Below are 19,094 nucleotides of genomic sequence, written 5' to 3' on the forward strand. Positions count from 1 at the left end.
CTAATGCTTGGCATAGAATAAAGCTTCACATAACTTGCACTTTGTCTCAGTCTCGTTCCCCTGGCGAGTGAGTCTAACTTCTAATGCTTGGCATAGAATAAGGCTTTGCATAACTTTCACTTTGTCTCAGTCTCATTCCTTTGATAACAGACCCCAACACCAACAATAATAATGTGTGGCAGTAACAAGAAAAACAATAACTGCCATCTGCAGAAGGCTTACTGTGTACCAGGCATTTGGAAGGTACTTTACAGATGTTATTTCCTTAAATCTTGACAACAACTCTATGATATAATGCTATTTTCTCTGTTTTACAGATAAAGTCGGGGTTTTTTCCTATGCAAATACAAACATAGGGGTTTTATTTTAATTATTTTTTTTGTTATGTTACATTAGTCACCATACAGTATGTCATTAGTTTTTGATGTAGTGTTCCAAAAATCATTGTTTACATATAACACCCAGTGCTCCGTGCAATATGTGCCTTCCTTAATCTCCATCACCGGGCTAACCCTCTCCTGACCCCCGTCCCCTCTAAAACCCTCTGTTTCTTGGAGTCCACAGTCTCTCACAGTTTGTCTTCCCCTCCTATACTTTCAACACCATCCTGACCAAAATACCATCAGCATTTTTCAAAGTGCTGGAACAAATCCCAAAACACGTATGGAACCAGAAAGGCAGGTTTCAAGAGGAGAAGTGACCACAGGTCTCACCTCCCAGAAATGCCCAGGTCCGGGCTTCTGTTTGGCTGTGAGCCCTGAGTCCTCAGACTCCCCGTCCTAGACCCTTTTCCACCACCCCCCCCACTTCAACCTCCCTCCCATGGATTCCTTTGCCCCCTGACAGCTGATCATTAGAATCGGCCTCCCTGCTAACCCAAGGCCATTTCAGGCATGCCCCTTCTTGCTTTGAGCAGCAAAGGCCTCAGAGGCAGCTAACACCTGTCCTTAAAAAGATTTCTCTCTACATTACCTTGCTTTTGAACCCAAGAAATGCAAAAGGCCTTCGATCCTGCTTCAGCTGAATGCGGGCCTTAAACATTAAGGTTCCTCCAGGACACTGGAGAAGGCAATTTGCTGACCTGGTCTCCCGCTGGGAACTTTGGCCCCAGATGCAGCGAAGAGAGAGCAGAGCCCAAAGCCAACAGAGGACAGGCGGCTTCAACTGGCCAGCACGCTAAAAGCCAATGAGAGTGGCCCTGCTAAGCTATGCTCACAGCTTCCAGTAGCTCTGGTGGTTATCTTCTCTGAAAATTCAGGTCACCACCACCTTACCGGAAAAGAAAACAGGAACTTCCTTACGTTTTTACCAGAAAGGATATAATAGTAGCAATAATATAAGCTAACTGCGTTCCTTTTCTCCTCCAAACCCTCCAATGCATAGAGACAGAAAGTAGATTAGTAGTTGCCTGAAGCTGGGTATGTGAACAGGTGGCATGGTTCACATGGTTCACCGCCTCACCATGCCTTGAGCCACCGCCCAACCCCCAACTAGAACCTTCTCCTATCTGACACTTCCCACTCTCCCTTCTCTCCTTGATTTTCCTCCTTGGCATTTATGACTTTCTAACATTCAATGTATTTTATAAATTTTTTTTAATTTTTTTCCAGTTTTATTATGGCATGACTGACAGATAAAATTCCACATATTTAAGGCATACAACATGTACATTACACAGTTGAGCTTAATTAATACAATCATCACCTCTCATAGTTGTTCAATATTTTCTATTTACTCACTGTGTCATCTGTCCCCTGTCACACACATACACTAGAATATAAACTCCACAACGAGAGAGATTTTAGATTTTCAGTATAGCTGTATCCTCACGACAGTGCCCTGTCACGTTGTCAGAATTCAGTAAATATTTATTGAGCCAGTGAAGAGTGAAGGAGAACTAATAGTGAACATTTTTTATCTGCCAGACATTGCTATGTGTGGCACATAAAAATTGACCTTCAGCATTCCAGACACAAAATTTATTTTTTTGCTTTTTCCCAGAATCACATCCGAAGCAGTGTAAGCTCTCAGTCTCCAGGATCTGTGGGAGCTTCAGGCTCACTTACTGTTCAAAGCACCTTCCTTAGCTATCCCTGGAAGTGGCTCAAAGTCCCTCCAATGGAAGAGAGGATGCTTATGTATCAGCTGCCTCTAGTTAGCACCACACTGGGTGTTGGTCCTGCACTGTGTTTTGTTCCCCTTGTAGCTCTGGCTCATTTCCTGGCCAGGTCAGGGTGGCCCATTTATAGGATGCAGCTCCTCTCCCTCCCCACCAAGTGTGGCCACAGAAAATCACCTCTTTGGCCTTCAAATTCCATTTCCCCTCAATGCCCAGGCTTCTGCTGGGTCCCAGGCAAACATTCTCATCTGCAAATCTGCAGTCAGAACTAAAGATACAATCTCTACTCTCAGGAAGGTGGATGGACAGATGACCTGCTCTTCAGGCAGCCTGATTTCAATATCATTGTTGTCCATTAGTATTTGGTAAGAATCAGGCAGCACAGAACTTGGGGCTACAAACTGACAAAAATGATGATGCTAATAATAACAATAACTGCCTTTTATTTTGTCATTCAACAAACATTTTGGAGCACCTGTTACCTGCTAGGCCAAGTAAATTATATGGAACTTAGAAGGTGATTAGTTCTGTGAAGAAAAATAAAGCCTAGAAAGAGACAGAAAGTACCCAAGAGTGAGCTGGACAAGTTAATGGTTTTAACAAAGGAATAAGAAAGACCCAGGCTGAGAAGGTGGTATTTGAGCAAAATGATATTTGCAGGACATTAAGAGAGTGAACCTGAATACATCCGGGTTTAGAGCTGGCAGCAGAAGAAATCACAATTATCCCTAAGATGAAAATGTGACAGTCATACTGGAGAAATGACAAGGCGGCCAGTGTGGCTGCAACAGGGAGTGGGACAGAGACCAGGAGGTGGGACAAGGGCCAACTTTCTGCCCTCCGGGTACCCTGTGGCTCACTTGGCTCATGTTAGCTGGGCTAATCCTTTCAACAGCCCTATGAGCTATACCATTTTACATGTGAAAATGTGACTCCAAAAGAGTGAGTGACATGGCCAAGGCCACACAGCTAAGAGGAACAGAGCTGGGACTCAGATTCTAATGTTTAGGCACCGAGTTCACAGCCCACCCTACCATGCCCCTCCCGGCATCCCAGGCTGTGATTTGTTTCTGGCCCTCCTGTGACCTCCAGCCCCACTACTGTCCTTTGACACAGGCAGGTCAGGGCCTTCTTACCCAACAATAACCATTCTTCTCCAGGGCCACCCTGGAGAATCCCAGAACTTGGAACACTGTGGTTCAGTCTGCTGCAGTCCCTGCGTGCCCAGTAAGGACGGATTTCATTTCTGCCTCTGGATTTCTTCAGAACACTCAGCTGCCTGCGGGTCCTTCTGGGTTGCAAAGGGAAGCTAGGAGCCTGCTCTTCAGGCCACGACCTGACTTCCGTCCTCAAGTCACTAGCAGGCCCGAGTGTAACCAGGCTTCCTACAGGTATGGGCTTGAGTGAATATGGCAATTCTGACCACAGGGCCTTGCTGGGCTGCCTTGCTTCTGCCAAGGTGGTTACAAATACAGTGTGGTTTACTGCGTAGATGGCTACATGTTAGTATTACCTAAGAGGCTTTAAAAAAAAAAAAGATGCCCAGACTCAAACCATAGATATCAATGAAATTAGAACCTAGTATGTTTGGGTTTGAGCATCAGTATTTTTTTGAGTTTCCCCAAGAGATCCTAAGGTGCAGTCATGATTGAGAATCACTGAAATTGACCCTAGGGTTTGTGTGAGAATTAAATTAGATCATTTGTTCATTCATTAATTCAAACACATTCACTGAGCTCCAGATTTGGACAGGCACTGTTCTAGGAGGTGGGGAAACAGCTGTGAAAAAAGGCACTTATATCAAGAAGTTTAGAAACACAAACGATAACTACTCAGAAAGAATAAAACCAGATTTGGAGCAAACGGGTAATGTGGCCAAGAGTGGTAGAGGCAGAGGTGGCAGTAGGAAGACAGAGCCATATAGGAGGACCCTTTCTTGGAGGGACTGGTATTTATGCTGAGACCTGAATAACCAAAAAGGGCTGCAGATCAGGGAAAGGGTGTTCCAGGCAGAAGCAAAGGTCCCAGGCAGGGTGTGCCTGAGAAAGGGAAGGAACCAGCGTGGCGGACACGCTGTGAGTGGGAGGGAAAGCAGAGCACTGAGGTCAGAGAGTGAGGATGACGGGGTGCAGGGATGTCAGCGGACCGCATGTGAGGGCAGGCCCCTGGGTGCTTCCATCAGAGAGCGGTGTGATCTCAGCAATGTTTTAGAAGGAAATCTCTAAATTCTATGTGAGGAATGGATTGGGGGAAGGCAAAAAGACTAAGCAGAGAAGAAGCCACTACTCTGACCAGACCAGAGACAATGGTGGCCGGGACAGGGAGTTGTTGGTGGTGGAGACATTCAGTGCTCAGAGCACTGGCAGCTGGTAGCAAAGCCTCTCCGTATTAGCTGCTATTACTTATTCTTAATCATAAACGTTTCCTATCATGGCACTCCTCTGCATGTGGGGGGTTGGTTAGAGATGCCAGAACTAGGCTTGGAATGTGTGTGGCTGGGCTGAGAGCTTCCCAGAGGGACACAGAGGAGCCACCAATGTTGTCAGGCCAGAGGGGTGGGTGCAGGGAGAGGCTGGGTTCCTGGGCAGGGACAGGGGTCCAGGTGAGGCTGAGGGCACAGTGACAGGGGTTGGAACCAGAATGGGGTCCAGAGTTTGAGGGGGATCCATGTGATGAGCTGATCTGTGGCCAGAGATGGTCTCGGAAGAGAGAGCAAGGGGCCGTGTGTGGAAAGGGGGTGGGGGAAGCCGGGAGAAAGAGAAAGAACCTGCCCCCTCTCACCCTTTTCCCAGCAATACATACAGTTCATTTCTTTGCTCCCTTCAGTGTGTTGAACAAAATAAATTTTAAAGACCTTATTGGCTTTGTTCAATGACTTATGAATCAGGCAGCATCCCATCTAGCAGACAGAAAGGAGCTCCGAGGAGCTGTACAAAACTAAAGACTTCTATAGCTGAAGGGAGCAGGAACAAGGAAGTTACACCAGACAAAAAGTCTCCTTGGTAATTACAAGGTCGCTTTCCTTTAGGGGGTGGCAGATGATCTAGCTAGTGCCGATCAGGTGACTCCTGACTGAGTGGTTTAATATTCCATTTCTGGAGAGCCAAAGACTGTAATTAAGTTAAGTCTCCGTTAGGTGACATGGTACTCACCACAAGTAACTCCATTTGGGGCCTGTCGTCTTGTTTTTAACAAGTCAAACAGCAAATTCTGAGTGATGCTGCTTGTGATCGCCGTATTTAAAATGTCAAAGTGCCCCCTTTCACCTTCTCACTTTCAAATCTTTCCTGATGGACTTTTTCTCCTTAGCACTCATCAGCATCTGACATATCTAATATATTAGAATATCTAATATATTCTATTTCTTTATCTCACTTGCTATGTTCCTCTCTTGCAGAGTGTAAGCTCCATGAACACAAGGGGTACTGTCTATTTTGCTTACTTTTCTATCTCCAGTGTCTGGAATGGTACTTAGCATGTATTTATTAAGACCTCAAGATATATTTGACCTTGTTATATATATCTGAATGAATGAGTGAATGAATGAATGAACGAATGAGTGAATGAATAGGAGTTGTCAACCAGGGTCCACAGGAGTCTGACCATGGAGGGATTTCCCCGCCAGCTGGGGGGCTTGGTCTCCGTGTGAGGCTCAATCACTGGAGGCCTTCTCGGCTTGTACTCATTTCTGCCCAGGTTAGCAGGAAACCTGCTACCTCCTTGGGGCCTCCCACTGCCCCATCTCCATGAACTGATCAGGAACCACTGAGAATACTCTTTTTGTTTGGTTCTTTGTTTAAAGATTTTTATTTATTTGTCAGAGAGACTGAGAGAGAGAGCGAGCACAGGCGCGGGTAGCAGCAGGCAGAGGGAGAAGCAGGCTTCCTGGTGAGCAGGGAGCCCACTATGGGACTCCATCCCAGGACCCTGGGATCACGACCTGAGCCAAAGGCAGATGCTTAACCAACTGAGCCACCCAGGCATCCCTGTTTGTTTTTTTATAAGTATTCTTCAGTTTTTTATTTATATATTATTTTTATTTAAGTATAATTAACATACAGTATTATATTGGTTTCTGGTGTACAATATGATTTAACATTTCTACACATTACTCAGTGCTCATGATGATAAGAATACTCTTAAATCTCCATCACCTGTTTCACTCATCCCCCCCCCCCCAACCTCCCTTCTGGGAACCATCTGTTTATTCTCTGTGTTTAAGAGTCTGTTTTTGTTTCCTTTTCTTTGTTTATTCATTTGTTTTGGCTCTTAAATTGCACGTATGAGTTAAATTCTATGGTATTTGTCTTTGTCTTATTTCACTTAGCATGTTACCCTCCAGAGCCATCCATTTTGTCGCAAATGGCAAGATTTCATTCTTTTTTGTGGCTAATATTCCATTGTTTGTGTGTGAGAGTGTGTGTGTGTGTGTGTGTATACCACATCATCGTTATCCATTCATCTATGGATGGACACTTGTGTGGATTTCAGATCTTGGATTGTAAATAATGCTGCAGTAAACATAGGGGTACATTATCTTTTCAAATTACAGTTTTTGTTTTCTTTGGGTAAACACCCATTAGTGGAATTACTGGATCATACAGTGATTCCAGTTTTAACTCCTTGAGAAAACTCTGTATTGTTTTCCACAGTGGCTGCACCAGTGCACATTCCCACCAACAGTGTACAAGGGTTCTTTTTGCTCCACATCCTCACCAACATCTGTTGTTTCTTGTCTTTTTGGTTCTAGCCATTCTGACAGGAGAGAGGTGATACCTCATTGTGGTTCTGATTTGTATTTCCCTGATGATGAGCAGTTTTGAACACCTTTTCATTTGTCTATTGGCCATCTGTATGCAGGAATATTCCTGTCAAAAGCCTGAGAAGAGAATGCAATGGGGAGCCAACAGTAGCTGTGACTGGCCTGGCTGACCTTTAGATGACTTACTGTTCACTCTAGCTGGATGACTCACCTGGGTTGATTTATTTGACTGTGTGGTTCTCAACCTACAGACTGTAAGAACTACCTGGGGCTGTCAACGACAACACATGGATCTCATATGGATCCCAATTTCTTTAAATTATGAGATAACTAGGGTAATTCTCACATTATCTGGATATTTGATAAGAAACTATCATTCAGGGTGCCTGGGTGGCTCAGTGGGTTAAAGCCTCTGCTTTCGGCTCAGGTCATGATCCCAGGGTCCTGGGATCGAGCCCCACATCGGGCTCTCTGCTCAGCGGGGAGCCGCTTCCCCTTCCCCCCCATCTCTCTCTGCCTGCCCCTCTGCCTACTTGTGATCTCTGTCTGCCAAATAAATAAACAAGATCTTAAAAAAAAAAAAAAAAAAAAAGAAGCTATCATTCATCCTGTTAACTAAGACAATGGTATGGCGGTTATCTTTTAAAAAAACAAACTCTATCGGGGCGCCTGGGTGGCTCAGTGGGTTGAGCCACTGCCTTCGGCTCAGGTCATGATCTCAGGATCCTGGGATGGAGTCCCACATCGGGCTCTCTGCTCAGCAGGGAGCCTGCTTCCCTCTCTCTCTCTCTGCCTGCCTCTCCATCTACTTGTGATTTCTCTCTGTCAAAAAAATAAATAAAATCTTTAAAAAAACAAAACAAAACAAAACAAAAAAACCCAAACTCTATCTTTTAGAGATTCATAGTGAATTATTTATGGATGAACTAATGTAACACATGGACTGGCTTTCAAATAGTCCTGGACAGGGAGTGATGCAACTAAGACAGACTGGCAGTGACAGTAACCCAAGTTGAGTGACAGGTATGTTAGGGCACATTAACTGTTTTCCCTATTTTTGCATACAATATTTTTTCCAAAAGAAAGTTTTAAAAAAAACCATTTGGGGAGCTTTTAAAACATATAGATAACTGGGCTGCACCCTGAGTGATTCTGAATTAACGTCTGCTTGAGGCCTGGCATCAGTACCGTTTTTTAAGCTTTTTAAAGCTCCCAGTGAGATAAATGTATATCCCGGGACAAGAAGAGCTACTGGAGCACAAGTTCTTGATCGTATCCTTGCAACTACCCTGAGAGGCAGGCATTATTCACGCAGTCTACAGATGGAGACGCTAAGCTCTGATAGTAAACTCACAAACTTGAAGGAGTCCAAGATGTGAGGGGGGAGTGCAAGGCGAGGGCATGTGAGCAGTGTGGTGTGGTGACTTAGACCCGAGGTTTGCAAACTTTTTCAGGAAAGTGCCAGATAACAAATATTTTTGGCATTGCAGGCCTACATATCATCTCTGTTGCAACTATTTAACTTGGCCATTGTAATAAAAAGCAGCCAAACAATACCAAAAGAATGGGTATGGCTGTGATCCAGTAATACCGTATTTACAAGACTTGGCCATAGGCCAGTTTGCTGGACTCTGGTTTAGACCACAGACTTTGGGCTTAGATGCACCTGAGCCCATGTGTTCCTTCCATCTGCCTGCTGGGTCGTCTTGTAAAAATCTCCACCTTCATGAAGGGAGCATCATAATTTTACCTACTGATACAAGAAATGGGGTTTGGAGCCAAGAGCCAAGAAGGAATTCTTGAGACGTCTTTGGTGCAAAAAGGTGGTTTTATTATAGCATGGGGACAGAACCCATCAGCAGAAACGAGCTGCCCTGGGGTCATGAGGAATGATCAATTATATATTTTCAAGCTGGGAGAAGGTTAGGGATAGCTTAAGTGTCAAACGAATTTTGGAAGCAAGGTTTCCAGGACCTTGAGGAGGCTAGCTACTGTTAGGAAAAGATCACTTATTACTATCTAGTAAAACCTCAGTCATGAGACCCTTCAGATGTTCACCGGTGAGTCATATGCTTGGAGGAGGATTTTCAACACGTATCCTGGGGGGCAGAGATAAAGGACGTTTCCAAAGGAATTTCTGTATATTAAATTAGGCTCGACAGGACCCTGGGATTGGGCTAAGATTGCCTTTGTCCTTCGTAAAATATTAACACCAAGGCAGCTGAGTTCCTAGAGGAATGTCACTGTTTCAAGACCTGGTTAATGAATGGACTATAAGTAGTAAAGAAATTTAATTTTTCTTTTGCCTTTGCTTCCCACATCACCTACTTCATAGACATGCTGTGATGATTAACAAGATGGTATGTGTAAAGCTCAAATACTAGCTTCATACATGGTGATAGGTACTTAGCATTATGGGCTGGCACGTTACTAGGTCAGCAATGGTCAGCAGAGAGTTGAAGCTGGGGTTTCAGTGCAGAGGAGAAACAGGGTAGGGCCCCTGTGATACTTCGATTTTTAAGTGTTAGAAAACAAAATTCAACCCAGTAAATTTTAAAATCTAATTGGCTTTATTAACCAATTCACAAATTGGGTAGCATCCTATCCAGCCAGTAGAGAGATGCCCCTAGGGGTTGTACAAAATGGAAGATGGTTATAGGCAGGAGGGTGGGGGAAGATATTAGCAAAAGGAAGGACTTTTTCAGGCAAGAACATCTTGTTTTGTGGGAGAAGGGAAAGGCAGAGATTTTGTTTGTCTTTTGGGTTTTTTTCATCATGCAGATTATCTTACTAAACAAGAAATTTGTTACTTGCTTACTAAGCAAGAAATTTATCTTGCTAAACAAGAAATTTCATGTTAACTTTTGTAAGGTTATATTCCTGGGATAAGCTGAAACTATAACTGAGTCTTGTTTGCCACTGGCAAGGGGAGGGGCTCAAATTATTCAATTTGGGACTTTTTTCTTTTTCTGTTTTAACGTAAGGAATATATATTTGGGCATTCAGATGACCAAATACATTTCTCATCTAGATTTGGTCTTCATCCATAATTCCTGGCTCACAGCTCTCAAAACAATTGGAATTTCCTGAGCAATAAAATAAGAGCAATGGAGCATCTTTTGTTACAGCATTTGATCTCATCCGCAGTTCCTGAAAAACACTTCATTCAGAGCATATACCATGGGGGACTCAAAACCTCTTTCTTTCAAAACAAAAACAAAAACAAAAAACCCACAATCCATTTCTGTAACTCAAGTAACTGCCTGATTCCTGCTATGAGTTTCAAAAGCCGGTTTTACAACCCCAAATCAAAAATCTGATTCTGTTCTCTGCTGCAGGCTCAGCCCTGCAATGATGGAAGGTAAAGGGTATCAGGGTGGGGAGCCTCTGTTAACGTCTCACAATACTGTTCACGGCATCCATTTTTTAAAAAAAGATTTTATTTATTTTAGAGGGCATGCACATGTGGGAGGGGAGATGGAGAGGGAAAAAGAGAGGGACAAGCAGACTCTGTGCTGAGCTTAGAGCCCCATGCGAGAATCAGTCTCATGACCCATGCGATCATGACCTGAGTTAAAACCAAGAGTCAGATACTTAACCTACTGTGCCACCAAGGGGCCACAGAGAGGCAGGATATCACTGTGGTTAGGGCATGGATCTGTAGCTAAAATGCCTGCCCCCAAATGTGGGGTGACGAGGGGGTGGAAGCTGGCGGCATAGGGGTTGAAAGGACTCAGCTAAGGCAGGACAAAGTAGACAAATTTACTGAATACACCACCACAAGGGAGCAGTGGGCAGGACAGCAGAGAAGAGGCTGTCTGCAAGGAAGCAGTGGGTGGGAGCTGTTTTTATAAAGTAAATATGAGAGGCACCTGGGTGGCTCAGTGGGTTAAAGCCTCTGCCTTCGGCTCAGGTCATGATCCCAGGGTCCTGGGATCGAGCCCTATATCTGGGCTCTCTGCTCAGCAGGGAGCCTGCTTCACCTCCTCTCTCTCTGCCTACTTCTAATCTCTGTCTGTCAAATAAATAAATAAAATCTTTAAAAATAAACAAATAAAAAATAAAGAGGAAATATGAGGCATTAGGGCGACGTGGAATTCCCTCTTGTTTGGCAACTGTGTCTGGTTGTAAGGAGCCCATTGATTAGTTAGGGCCTATGGATATTCTGAGGTGGGTCATTTAATGGGCCTGTCTGTATTCAGCCAGGGGGTCGCTATGGTCTCTGTCTATATTCCATTGCTCAAGGCTGTCTGCCTAAAAGTGGCCTCAAATGGCACCTGCACCCCAATGTTTATAGCAGCAATGTCCACAATAGCCAAGAAATGGAAAGAGCTCAGATGTCCATCAACAGATGAATGGATAAATAAGATGTGGGGTGTGTGTATGTATAATGGAATACTGTGTGTGTGTATGTGTGTGTGTGTATACCTCTATCTATATATCTATATATATAAACTGGAAAACTACTCAGCCATCAAAAAGAATGAAATTTTGCCATTTGCAACAATGCGGATAGAAATGGAGGGCATTATGCTGAGCAAAATATGTCAGAGAAAGATATGATTTCACTCATATGTGGAACTTAAGAAAAAACATATGAACATAGAGGAAGAGAAGAGGGGGAAAAAACGTGAGAGGGAGGTAAACCATAGGAGACACTGAGCTGGAGAAAATAAACAGAGGGTTGCTGGAGAGGAGGTGGGAGGGGAGGATGGGGTTACTGGGTGATGGGCATTATGGAGGGCACTTGATGCAATGAGCACTAGGTGTTATATGCAGATGATGAATCACTAAATTCTACCCCTGAAATTAACATTACAGTATATGTTAACTAAACTGAATTTAAATAAAGAATTTCTTTTTTTTTTTTAGTTTTTTTATTAACATATATTATTAGCCCCAGGGGTACAGGTCTGTGAATTGTCAGGCTTACACACTTCACAGCACTAACCCTCCCCTTTGTAAACAACAGCACATACCCTCCCCATTTTAAACAATATTAAATAAATGAACAGATATGGCCTCTACACCTACTAATTGTGTGATCTTGGGCAAATGATTTAACCTTTCTGTACCTTATTTTATCCTCATTAAAAGAGGATTACAATAGTACTATCCTTACCTCCTAGGGTTGTCATAAGAGACACGACAGTGTGGAAAGCACTAGAACAGTGTCTGGCACATTACAAGAATGTTAAGATATAGGTACTCACAAAATTTAGCTTTAAAGCTGGCCCCAATTCTCCATATTTTAGGCCAAAAAATTACACTAGATCTATTTTTTAAAAACCTTCAGATAGTTTGACAATTTCCCAGGCAATTATAAAGTGTTTATTCATTCATTCACATATTTATTCATGCCACTTGTTCATTTTCCTACCACAATGCCAGGTGCTAGACTACAGCAGTCAACAAAGAAATGAAGATCCTCATAAATTTAATATGAAGGTGTGACCTAGAATACTGCTATAGGTCTTCTTATTTAAGACACTCATACAGTCTATGTTACATGGAGAAACAGCTCTATGATTGAGGAGTATTTATGAAGATCTGAGGAGGTGATTCTATGCTCTAAATTATTCGGGAAGACATAATTAAGTAAAGTCAGAAAGGAAGCTTCTGATCCAGACCATTCTAACAGTTAAAAATTGTAAAAAAATAAAATAAAATAAAATAAAAAGTAAAGAATTAGAACAGAAATCATGTCATAGATCTAAAATGTACTTTTATAAGACATATATAGGATATATTTCACATATATAGGATATATTTCGTATTATTAAGAAAAACAGAATGCTGACCAATATGCATTAGCTGACTCCATATATGTTTAAAATCATACACTCAAATAGTATGCATTTATTTTGGAATTTTCAACATGTGTAGGAATTCATTTCCAACTATTAATAGGTTTCTCAGAGTTGAGATTATGAGAGAGATTTTATTTTCTACTTAACATATTTTCATTGTATTACTTGGGATTTTTACAAGTGTGATTTATAGTTATGATTTTTAAAATATCAACAGTTGAGAAAAGTTGTTCAAATATCAAATGAGGTGTATGAATAGGAAGTGAAGTAGTGAGCTTCCCACCATAAGAGGGCATTCAAGTAGGGGGCTGGAGGAGCATGAAGCAGAGGCCATAATGGGGAATTGGACCAGTTATCTCTGAGGCTCAGAGGCTTACCCTAGGACTCTGGAATGGGACTCATCTCTCCGAAAGTCTCACCTGTTGTCTGGGGAGCCAGTGGGCTCAAGTGGCTGGTGTGCAATTTGGATTCTTACTGCTCTGAGTGGAGCCCTGTTTCTCTGAGCTATCCCTATGCAGTTTACACAGGGAGTGAGCTTATGCTGACACTTTGTCTCTTTTCCAGTGCCTTGCCAAGCTGCAGGGACTACTAGGGAGGGAGTGGGCCATGCTCAGGCCATGTTCTCCATGCATAAACTGGGTAGGCAGGGAAGGTCTGGGGGGAGAAGTAATGACATGGTGCCGTGCCACCTATGCTGATATGGGCTCTTGTTCCTCTCTGTGCTCCTGAAGGATAACCATGAAGCTGCTATGGATGTCCCTGCTGCTCGTGGCCTTTTGCATCTCCACTGTCTGGGGCTTGCCAGAGGAGGACATCAAGGAAGCCAGCATCAACATATCCCAGCCCATGCATATCGTGGAGGAAGGCAACCTGCTAGTGCTAACACCTGCTGGCCTGACCCAGATGCTGAACCAGACCCGCTTCCTCATGGTGCTTTTTCGTGAGTGTCCCCCACTCCTCAGTGGTGGGTGAGGGGTGGGGTGAGATCTGCCTCCTTGCTCCTGGCAGCCAGAAGAGTTTGACATATTGTTTAACACACAAGAACACATATTATTAACATACTTAATAAGTATATACTCCCAATCTCAATTTCCAGATGAGAATACTAAGGTCCAGGGAGGTTAAGCAATTTACAAGACACTACACTGCCACTTTAGCCTGGGCACATGGGAGATGACCAGTAAATGAGTCCTCATCCTGCTATGGCACTGGGGCACAAGACAGATCATCAACTTTCTGTCAGGCAGGACTGGGTTCAGCTTCAAGGAATAAAGAATTGGCTAATGAGGACTTAAATCCAAGAATTATCTCATATGCTCAAATGCAGACCAGGCATATGCAGTCAATGCCTGCCTTAATCACACTGCACTTTACAGGAGCCTTGAAACAGCCTTTGATTCAAACACAACCTGAAGCCGGGCTGGCTGAGAGGCAGCCGGATGGTATAAATTCTTCCTGACACTAAACCACGAGGAACAGCTTTCTCTTCTGGGCAGCAGAGCCAACAATTTCCTGCCTGGGGCTGATTTATGGACTGTTTGCTCAGGTTAATGTTCCAAGGACACCTGGTTCCCAAAGCCAATAGGAACTTGTCAGTCCTCGCCTTTCCCTTTGGAGCCCTAACCTGACAACCTCTACCCTTTGGTGCCCATGAGCTCACTGTCTTCTGGTTCCCTTTGATCTCTCTGGCTTACTTCTCAGGTCTTTATGGCTCCTCCTCTTTCCCATAACCTCGAAATCAAGGATGTAATAGGCAGCTCATGGACTGAAGATGCCCAGGATGGGGATTACGTATGGGCCATACAGTGTTTTAAAAATTGAGACATTTCACAATTAAAGTTGAATTTACATCTGCTCTTGAAGAAACAAGATCTAGAGGCACAGGCCCACATTCTTGCAAAGTGACAAATAGCTGGAACTGAGTAATGATTTTTCCTTTTCATCAGAAAACATGCCAGTGAGTTTGCCACATCCCTACCAAGCCAACCCCACACGGTTACAGACCCGGCCTCACCCCTGTAGCATTTGAGTGTGTATCCCCCATCTGAAATTCAGGCCTCTCGTCCCTTCTGAATTGGTACAATCTCTCTGAGTGGTGTCATGTCAGTGGGGGAGTTTGGGTATGCGACAATCTCAGAAACTCGGTTGTCCTGGGTCCCAAAGCCGCCTCAGCTGGCTTGTGTAGCCGCTTTATAGCAACATGAAACAAAAATACTCTTTTTGTGCCCTTAACCTTGATGGTTCCCAGAAGGGAAAATCTGACCGGGTCATTTTTGTTTCCATCCCACACAGAGTATGCCTGATGCATAAAATTTCACCCCAGCAGTTCCAAGCTTCTGACCTCTATGTAGCCCAGGCTGTTAATGGTCTCTTTCACTATGCCTGGGTGCACGCTGGATTTTACTTCAAGCCTATGGAACAAGACCTTGTAGAGGTGATCTGGTTTGGGCCATTTTCTTTACATAAGCCTATGAGTGGGGCAGGCCTTTCCGGTTTGCTGACTGCCTCCTAAAGCTGATTCCCCACATCCTTTATCCACCACCCACACATCTGTTTCATGGTTCCCTTCCGGGAAGAACTGAGAACCTGCAGGTCTCCTCTGCCTGCTGCAGAATTGTAAGCTAATGGTTAGCACAGATCAGAGATCCAAGAAGAATACATCCATCTTCTCTTTTTTGCTGCAGCCCTAATCTCTGATCCTGGCCCCTTGATGTTGAAGGAACTAGAGCCACACACTGTGCATGACACAACGCACATGTCAACACACACTTACCCTCCAAAAACGATGCAGCAGGTGGATGAGACAGAGGAACCTGTCCTGTTTGCATGAGAATGCAAACCTCTGCCCCTGACTGTATTAATCAGGGCAGAAGGGGGAGCCCATGGCTCTTCACAGCCTTAACTGACATAACTTGGGGACTGACACTGAATCTAGTGCTACAGAGAGAACCAATCAATTCTACATTCTTTAATGACATTAAATGAAAACCAATTTGAATACTTGAAACTTGAAGCATTCCCACTAGCCGGTATTTCAAAGCAGTAAACACCAGCAGAGATTTTATTATCTAAAAGAGACACTCAGGCTCATTACATTTGAGTATCTGATTCCTTCCAATATATGGTTTAAAACAAAATGAGTTCTCCAAAACTGGCAGGCCTTCTAAAGTGACCTTTGGAAAAACTAATTACTTGGAGAAAGCATTATAAATTTTCTTTTTTCCTGGGAATAAACAGGCTCCTTACAAAAAGGATTTTTCCAATATCGTCCCAGGGACATACTGTATAGTAACTCTCAAATCTTTAGCGGCTGTCTACGTTCTTAGCTCTCTGAGGACTCCAGGCTCAAGAGCCAGTGGTCGGCGGGACTACTTCTTATGTGTTCCTCACGTGTCTCAAATTCCACATGTGCTCAAAATAAGAACTCAGCATTTTTTATTTGATCCCTATAACTTGCTTTGTCTCACACCCTGCCTTAACTGACAGCAGCTCTCTCTACCCAATGTCAAAATCAGAAATCTCAAGGTCATTCTTGACTCCTCTCTATTCTCCATCTAACTTGTCACTAGGCCCCATTGAAACCACTCCTAAAGCCCTCTGCAATCTCCAGTTTTCCCAGCCCCTTGCCACTGCCTTCGTTCCAGCCAGGGTTTCCCACCCCAAACACCACAACAGCCCCCTAGAGCATCTGCCCATCTCCCCCAAAGCTATCCCTACAGCACACCCAGAAATTTCTTTTTTCTAAAAAGCAAGTCTGATTGGGTCACCTCCTGATTAAAAACCCTCAGTGATTCTCTAAGACTCCAAACTCCTTAACATGGCTAAAGAATCATCTGCTTGGCCAGATTCCCCACTTCACATGAGAGCTACGTTCTAGCTCTGGAGTAATTTGTGGTTGCCAGACAGATCACACTGGTTCAAGCCCCAGGACATTTACACTTACAATTCCCTCTGACCACAGTGTCCTTCCTACACTTCCTCGCCTGGATTGTGGTGTTTAAGCTCATGAAGCCACCTTGTCAGGAGGCTGTGTCCACACTCACTCCCACCTACACTGCTAGCAGGCCTTCTATGCTGATACAACCCCCTGGACCCTCCCTTTCATAGCATTTATCACACTGTACTGAAACTGCTTTCAAGCTTGTGGGCTCCCTGGGGGACAAGGGCCAAATCTCATTTACCTCTTGATTACTAACATCTGAGCTTGGTAGGCTTACATGAGATGTTGAATGAATGGCTGAATGAAATGAGCTTTCCTTTGACCCATAATGATCTGCACAAATGAGGAAAGGAGTAAAAAAGGTAGTATTCTTCAGGTTAACAGCACTATGGAGAAAAACAAAAAAGAGCAACAGAGAGACCAAAGACTTAGTGGAAGTTTATTTATATAAACTTATATAATTTACAGAGGGTGGCCTGGGAAATTTATTTATATAAATTTATATAGCGTGGTCTGGGAAAGTGACAATTCAGCAAAGACCTAAAGGCAGGAAGACAGCAACCTATACAGATAGCTGGTAGATGAGAGCATTCAGTCAGAGGGAACGGCAAGCGCAAAGGCCCTGGGGTGGGAATGTGCCAGGATGGCTAAAGCTGAGACGCTGAAGAAAAGTGGGAGATAAGATCCCAAAGGATGTATGGTCCTTTAGGCCCTTCAGGCCATTGTGATGGTCAGAGGAATTTGTTGGCTGGCACTTGAGGAACCAGAGGGATTGATTACCATCCCAAAGTTTCTATCACCTGTGAGCACCTCTTTACACTATAATGGCCCTATGCGATGGGGAGAGGATTATTCTCAGAATATTTTTCCACACTTGATCTAGAGCTTGGTCTAAGCTTGGTTTCTCATCCTCAGCACTATTCACACTTCAGCTGGATGGACAATTCTTTGCTGTATGCGGGGGTGTGATGCATTGTAGGATGTTTGGTGACACCCCTGACCTCTACCCATTAGATGTTAGTAGCACTCTGGTGGTGACAACCAGAAAGGTCTCCAGATAGGGCCAAAGGTGCCCCATTGAGAACCACTGTCTAAAGAAAGGCAGACTCCAGCTCCCTGGGCTGAGAGCTAATTTCCAGTCCCTATAGTCTCACTTTCCCAACCACCAGCCCCTCCTCTGACTCACACTAGTTGCTCAGAAAAGGGAACCTGGGGTTATCTACTAAAAACCCAGGCAAACATTGATTCTAGGTCAGTTATCCATTAACACATCTACACATCCAGCAGATATTCAGAGAGCCATTTTCTCTTCTAATATGAGCCTGGGTCCCATTTGCTTACCCCCGAACCCACATGAGAGCCACACAATAGGCCCAGGCCTGTGTTGGATGACGTGGTGTTAGTCACACTTATCTCCCTTTCCCCAAGAACCAGATGTTCTGAGGATCCTGACATTTCCATTAAGACCCTCCCTTCCCTGAGAGAACCTGGTCAGGGCAAGATCAAGGGTTTTCCACCTGCGCCATCATAATGGTTAATGTTTTGGGGGCACTTCTGTGCCAGAGCTTTGCACACCTTGCCTTACTATGTAGGACCATCTTAAGGTATAGGATCAATTAATAGCTCCATTCTGCAGATGAGGAAACAGAGGTAGAGAGATGTTTAAAAAACAACCTGCCTGGACCACAGGTGCTGTAAACCACCAGAACGGCCTCTGTTTTATGAAACGACCTAATGAAGTTCATGGACTACCATATGACAGGCAGACAAAGAGCTCTATCTAGATTGAGCTTAGGACACAAGGAAGGCTGTACTCGCAGGAGCTCTCTGCCTCCCACAGAGGGCTCCCTGCCCACTCTGCCCAAGCAACAATGTACATGGGAATTGTTCCCGTCCCCAACCACATACTAGCTGTAAGACCTCGGGCTTCTGTTTCTTGTCTGTAACATTCCTCACCTGGAACGGCAGATAACTCAGAGGTGGTTCTGAGGATACCCAGGATAATGCATGTAACACTTAGCAACACGGTTGGCACAGTAAGTGCTCAATAACTTGTCATTGTTGTTACCTTGTTCTCATTACTGTCACCATCACCATCATCACCATCATCACCATCAATCAGCCATCTGGCTGCTCCTGTCAAAACCTCAGAGTCATCCTTGACTCCTCTTGTTCACTCACACTCCCCATCCAATCTACCATCTTATCCTCTCTATCCAATCTATCACCAATCATCTCCCCCTCCAAAATCTTAGACTCTGACCCCTTCTCACTTCCTCCACGACTACTACCCTGGCTCAAGCCATCACCAGCTCTCACCTGAAATATTACAGAGGCCTCCAAATGGTCTCCCTGGATCCACTCTCTTTCCCTTTTGTGGTCTAATGTTCATATAATATTCAGTACAGTCCAGTTAAACAGTAAGTAGGATCATATCTAATTCTGCCCGAACTCTCCAGTATC

The 19,094-nt window shown here is 44.1% G+C and overlaps 2 protein-coding genes across 4 annotated transcripts in view; one reads left to right on the plus strand and one right to left on the minus strand.

The window, feature by feature from the left end:
• ACSM5 (acyl-CoA synthetase medium chain family member 5) overlaps window positions 1–19,094 on the minus strand; it is a 110,161-nt gene that overhangs the window by 27,160 nt on the left and 63,907 nt on the right. The window contains exon 1 of one of the 2 annotated variants that reach the window (XM_059154670.1): window positions 973–1,155. The exons of the other annotated variant lie outside the window; for it this stretch is intronic. Within the exon in view, the coding sequence (XP_059010653.1) occupies window positions 973–1,041 (69 nt within the window). The 5' untranslated portion in view covers window positions 1,042–1,155. Of the gene's footprint in view, window positions 1–972; window positions 1,156–19,094 lie in introns of those variants that run through there. 2 annotated transcript variants of the gene reach the window in all.
• Window positions 3,310–19,094, plus strand: part of PDILT (protein disulfide isomerase like, testis expressed) — a 40,668-nt gene continuing 24,883 nt past the window's right edge. For both annotated transcript variants that reach the window (XM_059154672.1, XM_059154673.1), the window contains exons 1-2: window positions 3,310–3,510; window positions 13,423–13,631. In XM_059154672.1, coding sequence (XP_059010655.1) covers window positions 13,430–13,631 — 202 coding nt within the window. In that variant the 5' untranslated portion in view covers window positions 3,310–3,510; window positions 13,423–13,429. The remainder of the gene's footprint in view (window positions 3,511–13,422; window positions 13,632–19,094) is intronic.

The sequence above is a fragment of the Mustela lutreola genome, chromosome 17 (assembly GCF_030435805.1).
Source record: "Mustela lutreola isolate mMusLut2 chromosome 17, mMusLut2.pri, whole genome shotgun sequence".
Lineage (NCBI taxonomy): Eukaryota > Metazoa > Chordata > Mammalia > Carnivora > Mustelidae > Mustela > Mustela lutreola.